This window comes from Rattus norvegicus, chromosome 4, assembly GCF_021556685.1.
Source record: "Rattus norvegicus strain SHRSP/BbbUtx chromosome 4, alternate assembly SHRSP_T2T, whole genome shotgun sequence".
NCBI classification, from domain to species: Eukaryota; Metazoa; Chordata; class Mammalia; order Rodentia; family Muridae; genus Rattus; species Rattus norvegicus.
The window spans coordinates 154,501,760-154,513,976 of record NC_141537.1 but is presented as its reverse complement, the minus strand read 5'-3'; the positions used below and the strand labels follow the sequence as shown (position 1 = coordinate 154,513,976).

The following is a 12,217-nucleotide window of genomic DNA, read 5'->3' as shown; positions in this document are numbered from 1 at the left end:
AGACGGAATAATGTACTTCAAGTCCTGAAAGTAAATAACTGACTAAGAACGCTGTGTCTAGCATAGATATCTTTAAAGACTGATGCAGAAATAAGGACATTACAAGACACACACAAACTTGAGCAGTTCGTGCCACCAAGCCAACAATGCAGGAGATATTTAAAAGAATATTATAGACAGAGGAGGTGGAGAGACTGTTTCAGTCATGAGAACATAGAAAAGAATGTCTTATGAAAGAAATGGAAAAATGAAGAACCAGGAAGAAACCCACAAGTCCAACACAGAAAACAGCAAACCTCTGATATTCCAATAGGGAGGAAAATAAAGACAATTCAGCCAACAAGAAAAACAATCTGAGGGGCTGGGGATTTAGCTCAGTGGTAGAGCGCTTACCTAGGGAGCGCAAGGCCCTGGGTTCGGTCCCCAGCTCCGGAAAAAAGAATTAAAAAAAAAAAAAAAGAAAAACAATCTGAAAAATTACAGGAATCAGTAAATATCTCTCACTAATAACCTTAAATGTGAATGTTTTCAACCAGCAATAAAACAAACAAACAAACAAACAAAACTTAAAAACAAAACAAAACAAAAAACTACCACCAGCAAAACTAAATCTAGGCTGCTTGGCCAGGGGTGATGGTGCACGCCTTTAATCTCAGTGCCTGGAAGACAGAGGCAGGTGGATCTCTGTGAATTCGAGGTCAGCCTGGGCTACAGAGTGAGTTCCAGGATAGCCAGAGATGTTACACAGAGAAACTGTCTCGAAAAATCAACCAAGCAATCAAACAACCAAACAATCAAACAACCTAACAACCAAACAAACAACCAAAACCCAGACTGCTGAGTGGATTAAAAATCTAGATCTGTCTTTTCATTGTCTCCAGAGACTCACCTCACTGGCAAAGACACCAGACTCAAAGTTAAAGGATGGGAAAAATATCTGCCAAGCGAATGGAAACCCACATCAAATTGGCATAGGCTGATATCTGACATAGACTTCAAATCAAACTTCGTCTAAAGAGATTAAGAAGATTACTACGTATTAACAAGGAGCAATTCTTCACAAAGAAGAATAAAATTCCATTTTCTATTACTGTATTTTCATTATTCATTCATTTGTTGGAAGACACAGACTGGTTCCATTTCCTCAATCACACACATACACACACACAGACACACACAGACACACAGACACACAGACACACAGACACACAGACACACACACACACACACACACACACACACACCCCAAACAGGGACTTTTAATTTCACAAAACGATCACCAGTGGATCTAAAAGGTCAGATAATGAGTGATAAGAAAACAATTGGCAATTTTAATATGCCACTCTCATTTCTAGCTGCTCACCCGAAATTCAAAAAATCAACAAAGAAAACTCAAGAATTAAATTACACTACAAATCAAATGTACTTAGTAGATATATATATATATATATATATATATATATATATATATATATATATACATACAGAATATTCCACCCAATAGATACAGAATATCCCTTTTAACAGCCCATGGGACCTTCTTAAAAATACATCACATTCAAGGTAAAAAATCAGGTCTTACCAAATATAAAAGAATCAGAACAATCATTTATATTTTATCACATCATAGCATAATAAAGATAGAGTTTGATAGGAAGAAAACTAAAGCAATTATGTATACAATTTTATAAATTATATATATGAAACAATAAATCACTTTTCCAATTTAAAATTTTTAAATTTTAATGAGCATGAAAAGCATGCCGTGGCTGATTGGAGCTCCTGATGTAGACTAGGCTGGCCTTGAACTCACACAGGCCCACTTTCCTCTGCCTCCTAAGTGCTGACTAAAAGGCATGCCTGGCTGTAAACTTTTATCATCCCTCTTTCTCCTCTTGTGCCTTCCCGCTCCTGGTGCCCTCTTACCTGCGTTCATGTCACACGTGTTCTAGTACACATCTCCTTTCACCCCTCTATTTCTCCTTTCCTAGTCCCTCTACACTGAAACTTTACTCTGCCATACAAGGGTGAATTTCGTATTTTATTCTCTTGAGACTCATCGATTTCACAGACAACTTGCTGATTGGCAGTTCTGTTGGTGTTTAATCTTTTCAGTTTTTAATACATTCTAGTTTTTAACCACCTATCTGAGGCACAGCTCAAAGGTTCTCCCGTTCTCTAGACGTCTGTTCACTCTGTTCAAGTTTCCTTTGTTTTGCAGAAGCTTTTCCTATAACCCTGGCAGTCAATTCTTGGGGCCATTCCTCTTCTATTGGCTCCTGTTTAGAAAGGTCTTGCCAGGAGGGCATGGTGGGGCTCCCTCAGCACTGGGGAGGTAGAATCAGATAGACCTCTGAGTTCCAGGTCAGCCTGGTCTACATAGCAAGCTCCAGGACAGCCAGGGCTACACGGAAGATTCTATCTCAACAAAATGAAATGAAACGAAATGAAATGAAACAAAACAAAACAAAATGAAAAAAGGAAAGCTCTTGCCAGACCTGTGCCTTGTAGGGGTGGTATATGGGGACTCTTACTTGCTCAAATTTTATATTTTATTGGCATATATTGATGTATGCAATAGTGTGTTTCCTTATGACATTTTCAGTCATGTTCACCCATCAGCCATCAGGACAGTCTGAGTGAGGATGACCCCTGTAGGTGCATACCTCTGGATACTTGGTCCTCAGTTGGGAACTGTCTGGGAAGGTGTGGCCTTATTGGGTGTGTATCTCTGGGAGGTTGGCTTGAAGGCTTCAAAAGACTCAGGCCATTCCCAGTCTCCCCGTCTCCCTTCTGCTTGTGGATTTCAACTGAGCTCTCACTCCAGCCACCTCTCACTGTGCCCTTGCCCTACCATCATGGGACTCCAAATGCAGAACTGTAAGCCAACTGAATTCAACTGAATTCTTCCTTTCACAAGCTGCCTTGGCCCCAGCAATAGGAAATAACCAAGACGCCCACCGCTGCCTGCCTTCTCCCATGCCCCATGACCCCCCACTTCTCCCAATCGGCTCCCTCCCACGGTCCTGTCTTCTTTGGTGGGGATGACAGAATGTTTTATTGGGGTTTCGTTACAGGAGCATGGACATTTTCCCAGTGCCATGCCAATATTTCTGAAAGTGTTTCCCTCTAAAATTTTAAGATCAAAATTCATATATTTCTACCTATTTTTGAGTTGACTTTTGTGCAATGTAAAAGATATGAACACATTTTATTCCTTTTCAGGTGGGTATCCGGTTTCGCCAGACTGCTTGTTGCATAGGTCCTTTCCCACCCCATACCCGGAGGTGTACGTTTCTGACACCTTTGTCAGATATTTCTGTGTGAGCTTACTTGGGGATCCTCTCTCCGCTTGGTAAATATGTCTGTTTTTGTGGCATTACTATGCTGTCTTGTCACTATGGTTGTGGTGTCATTTGAAGTAAGATACTGTGATATATGTGTACACACACACACACACACACACACACACACACACACGCACACGCACCAGCACCCTTTCCACCTAGGATTGCTTCAGCTGCTTGTGGCTTTTTGTTTGTGTATGTGTTTGTTTCCATACAAATTTTGAATTTTTCCCCTAGTTTTGTGGAAATGTTATTGTAATTGTGCTATTGCAGTGGCTCTGCACGTTACTTTTGGTGGCACAGCCATTTTCAGAATATCAGTTCTGTCAATCCATAAGTGTGGAAGGCCTTTCCACCACTTACTGTTGTCTTCAATCTCTCTTTTTAGTGCCCTAAAGTCTACACGGAATAGGCCTTTCACTTCCTTGGCTAGGCTGATTCCTAGGTACTTAATTGAGTTTCAGAAAACACTGTGAAGGGGATGTTTTTTCCTTAACTTCTTTCTCACCAAGTTTGTTGCTGACATTTAAGAAAGCCGGTGACATTTGTATGTTGAATTTGCATCCTGGAACTTTAATGAAAGTGTTTATTAGATTGAGGAATCTCCGGTGAAGTCTATAGTATCTTTTGAGTATGCAATTGTGCTGTGTGCATATAGAGAAAATTCGAATTCTTCCTTATTTTTATCCCTTTTATCTTTTATGTCTTATTGTTCTAAAATGCTGAGAACTGTATTGAATAAGCGAGGAGCTTGAGAACTTTGTTTCATTTCCGAATCCAGAGGAAAGGCCCTCAGTTTCCACCCATTTAGTACACTGTTGGTATAAAGTTTGTCAGATTTGACCTCTATTGTTGGAAGCACTCCATCTAGTACTGTCTCAGTCACTGTTCTATTGCTGTGAAGAGATACCATCACCAAGGCAACTCATATAAAAGAAAGCATTGGGGACTTGCAGATTGCAGCTTGACAGGGTTGGTCCATTGTCATCCTGGCAGTGTGGGAGCACACAGACTGGGTTGGTGCTGGAGCAGTAGCTAAGAGCTGTATCCCGACCCACAGGCAGCAGGCAGAGAGAGACTAAGCCTGGTGTGGGGTTGTGAAACCTCAGAGCCCACTCTCAGAAACTCCCACGAGGACACACCTCCCAATCCTTCCCAAAGAGTTCCATTAACTGTGGACCAAACCTTCAAGAACCTATGGTGCCATTCTCATTCAAACCACCACAAGCACCTTTATTATGAAGCCACATTGAACTTTGTCAGATGTGTTTCCTGCATCTCACTAAGTGGTTATATAATTTATATCCTTATGCTCATTTACATGGTGCTATTGGCACCTATTATTGATCATTACCACATTTATTGATTTATGAATATTGAACCAGCTTTGCATTCCTAGGATGAAGGCAACTTTGTTGCAGTCTGTGGTCTTAATGTGCTCCTGAATTTGCTTTGTTGGTATTTTGTTGAAAATTTTTGCATAGGTGTTGCTCTGTGGTTTTATTTCATTTTGTTAACAGGGAAATACTGACTTCATGGATGTGTTTAGTAGTGTTCCTTCCATTCCGATTTTGTAGAACAGTTTAAGGATTATCTGTGTGAGTGATTCCTTAGAAGTTCCGTGAATTCAGCAATGCATGTGTGAAGAACACTGTCTTCCTCCGCCAGCAATCATTAATCGCCCTTAAGTCCTTGGTGAGCGGTGGACCTCGTAAGCCCCTCCTGCATTTCTGATGAAATGTTGACTGTAATGTTTGCAGGAAACCACAGCTGTTGGGGATTCCTGGTACAACAGTTACGTTGTGTCTGGGAGACAGCGCTGCACAACACCCCTCCCTCCCTTTCCTCTGGTGCTTTCTATCCCCTTTTCTAGGATTTTTTTTGAAGCTGGAAAGTGGTTATACCAATGTGCCATTTAGGGCCACTCGAGGTCCATTTGTTTTCAGTACTTGGGTTAGTTATGAGTCTCCGCCATGATGGTTACTCATTGCAAAAAGGACCTGTACTGACCAAAAGGAAGAGAATAACGCTCATCTCTGGGTTGAATCATAAATATTTAGAGGGCAGTTTGACAGTCATACCATGTTCATTTAGCAAAACATTTGGGGAGACTTTTCATTACCATTTCAATCTCCTTGCTTGTTATGGATTGATTTGAATTGTTTATAACTTCTGGATTTAGTTTAAGCAGGGCAGCTGAAATGTAGTAGAAACTCATCTATTTCTTTTAAATTTTGTAGCTTTTGTAATGCGAGTCTGCTAAATAGCCCAATGATTTTCTGGATTTCGGTGGACTCTACAGTGACAACTCCCCTTTCATTTCTACTTTTATTCCCCCCCCTCCCCCCCTCTGCCACTCTGTATCTATCTTTTTTTTTTTTAGCTTGGCTAGGGGTTTTATCAACCTTCTCAAAGAAACAACTCTTCAGTTTACTGATTCAGTGTATTATTCCTTGAGTCTTTATTTCATTCATTTCTGTCACCATCGTCATTGTTCCTTGGATCTGCTGGGTTTGGTCAGACACCTCTGATGGTTTCGCAGCTTCGAGGGGCATCTTTAGTCAACCTACTTGCTATCTTTCTGATTTTTCAGTGAGAGCACTTGGTGCTGTAACCTTTCCTTTCAGGGCTACTCTGGCTGCATCCTGCGGATTCTCGTAGGTTGTGCTATTGTTTGAGTTTAGGACTTTTGAAGTTGACTTCCTGATTTTTTTTAAACCATACTGCTTTTCATAAACCATATTGTTCAGGGCTAGTGAGATGGCTCAGGACGTAAGGGAGCTTGTCAGTGAGACAGATGTCCTGACTTCAGTCTCCAGAAGCCACATGACAGGAAGAGAACTGACCTCTACAAGCTGTTCTCCGACTTCCATGCACACGCCATGGCATGTGTACACCCACACGAAAACATACACAATGAATGAATGAATGAATGAATGAATGAATAAATGAAAAGTATATTGTTCAGTCTCTGAGTCTTGGACAACACATTCATGTATGACTACAGAGTCATTAAAGAAAGCAAGGAGGAAATAAAGAATTCCAGAATCAAATGAATGCAAGCAGTAGTAAGTGGACGGCTATGTGTGTTTACATTAAAAAATAAGGAAAGTGCTATCGAGATCACTCAAGGGGCAGAGGGCCTTGCTGCCAGGGGTGACGACCTGAGTCTCATCCCTTGAATCGACGTGGTGAAAGTTGAGAACTCCGACTCCCACAAGTTGTCCTCTGATTTCCTACAGGCAAACTGTGGTGTGTGTGTGTGTGTGTGCGTGTACCACATACATGCACACCAATGCATGCACATACTAAATAAATAAATATACACATATTAAATAAACAAATGTATCTTTGAAAGCCAGAAGGATTTGAAATAAATAGCCTGATGATGTACCTCAAGTCTTAGAACAACAAAATGAATCCAAACCAAAAGCAGTAGATGGTAAGAAATAATAATCACAATGACAAAAATTAATGAAATTAAAAATAATGTATAGACTTAATAAACTCGTTATTTTGAAAAAATAAGTAAGATAAGCCTCTAGCCAAGACCAATGAAGGAAAGACCCAAATTAATAAAGTTAGATAAAAAGCACAAGTTACAAACCCAGACCTTTAACATGGCATCTAAAGCTTTGAAGCTGCTGGAAGAACCATAGGGGAAACACTTCAGGATACAGACACAGGAAGGACTTTCTGCAAAGGACTCCAGTGGCATTGCATCCTGAGAACTGACAAAGGGAGTCACACGGGTTAAAAGACTTATGCACAGCAAAGTAAGCTGTTTCTAGCAGGAAGAGACAGCCTACAGAGTGGGAACAAATTGACCAGGGAAATTAATTTCTAACCGTGTAAAGAACCACAAAACCGAACACTGAAACCGTTATACACATCCAGTGGAAATGCAAACTTGTATAGTCACCATGGAGATCAGGACAGCAGTTTTTCAACATAGACTGTCACATGACCCAGCCATACCACCCTTGGGTGTGTGCCTGAAGGACTCTAAGTCAACATAGCACATGGCCCTCGCTCTTCCTTGTTTACTGCTGTTCTGTTTACCGTAGCTAAGAAATAAACCAGCCTAGATGTCTGCCGCTGGTCTTTGTTTCTTTGTGGGTTCTTTTCCCCACCCTTTATACCCACATTTCACCCCCTAACACTAGATAGGAGAGAAACAAGGATAGAGGGGAGACATAGAGACAGAGGTAGATAGATAGGTCCTTAAATCTAATTTCTTTCTTCTTGTTTCTTCTTTGAGCAAAACTACTAACAAACTGTAACCAATACCCCCAAATGAACACCGATCACTAACCCCACCTATTGGGGATCTTGCATTTATACAGCCTCTGGACGACTCCCAGAATTCCAAACATCACACAGTTGCAGAAACTATCAGCAGCTGGCAAAACCACGCCTCTGTTAGAGCACGAAGCAAATCACAGTCAGTTGCCGCGAAGCAGCCCCATATCCCACACCTGGGGTTCAAGTGAAAGCACGTTCTTATTCTATTTCTGTTTTTAAAAGAAATAAGAAATCTGGAATTCTCAAAGCCTGTCACTACAGATGTCCATCAGCAGATTTCAAAACAGAAGTCTACACACACACACACACACACACACACACACACACACACACACACACAGAGCACACCTGCAGGCAAATGGATGTAACTGGAGATCATTACATTAAGTGAAATAAGCCAGAATAATAAAGGCAATACTCCATGTTCTCACCCATATGTGAGATCTAGATTTAAAGTGACATATGGGCAGGTGTCTGTATAAGTGTATTTATGTATCCATGTGCAAAGTTATGAGACTTTAAAGGGAATCCTGAAGGGAGAGGTAGAGGAGGGAGGAAAAGAAGATCAGGGAATACACGTGGCATGAAGCAGGGGCGGGGAAGGCCTCTGTGAAGGAAGGGAACTGGCCAGAAAGGGGCAGGAACTGGAAAATAACTGAGTGTGATGGCCAGAGAGAAAAACACTGCTTTCTATCACATGTGAGTCCTAGGTTCTAATTATAAATATACAATATAATGCATATACATTACATAATATACATAACCATATGTAATAACACATACACTTATATGCATATATATATGTATATGACCGAGAGTGTATGGAGGCTAGGGAAAGGGAAAAAGAGACTAAAGGAGAGAGGCAGGGAGGGTAACAGAACAAATGTAATGTAAATGTGGAAGAAAACCAAGGATGGGGGATGGGAAGGTGCAGGAGGGTGACTGGGGAGGGCTAATTAAAAGTAAGTATGTAGGAGACTACCATAAGGAAACCTGCAACTCTATAATTTAATTTTATAAAGAATTTTTTTTCCCAGATAATTGGGAGCTTTTAAGACTGCCGCTGTGAGTATACGGGTCTCAAAGAGCTGCAGTCTAGAGTTTGTGATTTGCTGTGATCCTGGCCTCACTTCTGGCTTCCCTGAATGTCTCCATCTGTAAGACGCAGACAGTCTGGAACCTGCCTTGTAGCTCTGCTGAACAGTCCCCCTCTGGGGAATCTGCACTGTCATCAGTGCTATTAACAGTAGGAAGACACAGCTACCGTATGCTATGAAGCCACTGCCACCAGTGCCCACTTCTTTGATGCATTCATGTTTAATTCCTTAACATTCCGAGTGTTAAAGCTTTCACACTCGGAAATGGCTTATTAGCAGCAACAAGCGAATGTCTGAGGCAGGAAGACGTTTCTGTAGAAGTTCAGATTGCTGTTCTGGTTAGGACTCGGCCTGGTGATTTTGAGAAGCCCTGGAGCTGCCTTAGGAGGACCCTGGTTCTGGGAGAAAAGAGTGAGAGGCAACTCCGCCCACTGTGTATGCAGCATGGTGGCCATAGCGCTGTTCTGGCTGCTAAGTGGGCATGCTCATACGAGGCTTTCCATGCTAGGTTCTATGCACTGGTGGGTGGGTCTCGGCAGGAGTCTGAGGGGCATGTAAAAGACGCAGAGAAGGGACCATGACTCTTTGGGTGTCAGTTATCTCAGTTGACCTGGCATTACTGACATTCCCAGTGTGCCCGACGGGGCAGAAGGACCCATGGCAATCCTGGTGGACACCAATACCCTGCGTAGAAGGGACACTGGCTAGAACCTTGCAGTTTGTCCCCTGTGGAGATCTGTGTAGAGGCAAGGACTCAAGGTCTAATTGCTGCAGGCAGATGCTGTGTTCTCTGAGCGGAGGCAGGTGGGTAATGAAGTGGGGGTGGCTGTACGGGGGGAGGTGACATTTGTTAATATGTCAGGGGACGGTGTGAATTCAGAGGATGCGTCATAATCGTTTGAGTGAGAAGATGAACCGGTCTTTTCTAATGACACACAGGCCTGTAGAGACAGCGGGGGTTTCCGGCTTCGATTCTCTGTAGCGAGGGAGGGTATTTGCTCCCATTCTCAGGGTTAGGATGAAAATCAGCTGACGGGAGGAGGGAATATTTCCACCCTTTCCCCATGTGACACGTTCTAGCAGAGCTTCTGGCAGTTTGCAAAATTAACTGTCACTTTCTCCCTCTCTATCATAAACAACCAAACGGCCAAATAGCAGTCAGCAGAGGGAACAAGGAAGACCCGCCAGTGATCTGGGAAACCATACCCAGCGGTCTCCAAAGACAGAGCATCCGTGAGATTGACACAGCACTTTCCACCCCATGGCTTTCCCCCTCTCCTCACAACCCCAGGCCACAGTGAAGACCAAGGCTGGGCTCAGTGCTGCCGGATTCGACCTCATGGGCACTGTCACTAGCTCCTTACCCCTTTATCCAGTGGCACCTTCACGTCCATGGAGTGAGACCCTGTTTCCCCATTGATCATGGCGGTCCTCAGCTTTAAGAGGAAAGAAAAGGGAATTGGCACCTAGTCCCCTGGACTTGGGCTTTAGCCATGTCTTAGGGTCCCTAGGACACTGGCTGTTCCCTTTGCCTCCAAGCAGATGCCTAGGAGGGAAGGTGGACCTGGGTCACAGTCGTGGGCTTTCACCGAGGCAGCACTCCGAGGGATGGATGCGCTGGGACACAGAGTTGGTGTTGCTGAGACGCAATCCCCTCTAGGATGTGATAGGGAGACTAGAAGTTAAGCACAACAACCCTGAAACCGTGCTGGGCTTATAGGCACGAGCTCAGCCTGTCTCAGTAACCTGTGACTCCAGGGTCACGGCTCGGACATGCACGGTTGCTGAAACTGCTGCTCTGTTCCAGAGCTGCTCAGAGGCCTCAGCACTCCCGGGGCACCTGGTGCTGCCCCCTACAGGGCTAACTGGGGGAAAGTTTCCCACTCCCTGTTTCCCACTCACGATTTCAGCTTGGTCCTCCCACTCCACTTCTGAGAGGTCCACACTGTTGTAGTTGGGCTTGGGTTTCAACTTCTTGCCTTCTCTGTACTGGAATGGGTCAGACAGGATGGGAAAAGGTGGGGTCAGCATGCACCCTGTCCTCCTTCCCTCGTCTTTAAAATCTTTCCAGTACCTTCATAAACTCAAAGCATCCCATAATCTCCCAGGATAAGCTGGGCTGAACTTTTACTCAAGGCAAAGCTTCCATGACTGATGTGTGCCACAGATGGCCTCCAGGCCTCCGTGTGTGTGTGTGTGTGTGTGTGTGTGTGTGTGTGTGTGTGTGTGTGTGTGTATGCTCTCATGCCAGGGCTCTCCCTGTTTTGTGAGATAGCTTGTCACAGTTTGGATGGCTCTCATTACTACAAAGTTCTCCCTCCTGTGGAGCTCAAATCTGTCTCCTAACTTTTACTTCTTGTTGTCAGCTTTTATCTGGAGCCGCCTAGATAGTGTTCCTCCTGACAAGGCTTGGGATGCTCAATCTTGTCACTTGTAAGACTCAACTGTCTCCAGCTAAGCATTTCCAGTCTGAAGATACCTCAGCTCTCTGAAGATGCTCAGCTCTCTCAATGTCACCCTGAAAACGAAGCTGTCAGGGAAGAAATCAATATTGCTCGTGAGTCTGGCCAGGAGAAGAGAGGTATGGTTTGTGAATGGAAGCACTGTGGCCTCTCTGTCTCTGCTGGCTGCTCGGACAGCCAGGCCAGCTTGGCTGCCCAGATGGCGCCATCAGCCAGGCAAATCCCCTAGGCATTCTCATGTGGTGCTCTCCCACACGTGGGTGTTCAGTTTGCAGAGCGCCCACCTATTTCTCATGTATCTCATCTTGTTAATCTCAGATGATCATTTTAGAATGCTTTATGAGCAATCATTTTCTCCTCCAGATTTTAAGGCATCTGCAGAAGCATCTCATCTTGATAGTTTTTTTTTAAAATTGGTCAGATCCAAGCGCAGATCTGCAGTGCTTAATAGCCACCTGTCTCCAAAATTTGACACAGATCCATGAACCAATTCTCCGAGCAGAATCATTCTCTTGTTCATCCTCCCTCTCTCCCTCTCTTACTCTTTTGCTCTCTCTCCCTGACAGAAATCACCATGCTGTCTGTAATTACGCCCATGGTGCTTCCCTGGTTTAGTTCAGTAGTGCCATCCATAAAGGAAAGTGGAGAGTTTATCAGCCGAGTACATTAAAAATAGCACCATCTACTTCTGTAAATGGGTCCTCAGTGGATGGTTGGGGGTTGAAGTCATCGTCGCTGTGTATCTTCTTTCATTTACTTGGGTTTTTTTTCTCTTTCATGATTGTGGTATGGATGCCGCTCCACTGTCCCTACTCAGATCGTCTCCTTACCTCTGACTCAGCCTTCCTGAGGTCCAGGGTCATGAGGGCTGTGCTGTCCTCTTCTACCTCAGCTGTCTTTCTGGCAACAATCCAGTGTCATTTTCTAAGTCTCAACTACACCTGACAGATTGTAGCCCATCCTGAGCCTCTCAGAGTAAGCATATGGCTTCATTTGGTTGGGGACA

The 12,217-nt window shown here is 43.7% G+C and overlaps 1 protein-coding gene across 3 annotated transcripts in view; it reads right to left on the bottom strand.

The window, feature by feature from the left end:
- The window catches only part of Cacna2d4 (calcium voltage-gated channel auxiliary subunit alpha2delta 4), a 114,820-nt gene that overhangs the window by 61,522 nt on the left and 41,081 nt on the right, over positions 1-12,217 (bottom strand). The window contains exons 17-19 of one of the 3 annotated variants that reach the window (XM_087657639.1): positions 10,652-10,738; positions 10,114-10,185; positions 8,951-9,690 (exon numbers count right to left, since the gene is read on the bottom strand). In XM_087657639.1, the coding sequence (XP_087513765.1) occupies positions 9,511-9,690; positions 10,114-10,185; positions 10,652-10,738 (339 nt within the window). In that variant the 3' untranslated portion in view covers positions 8,951-9,510. 3 annotated transcript variants of the gene reach the window in all.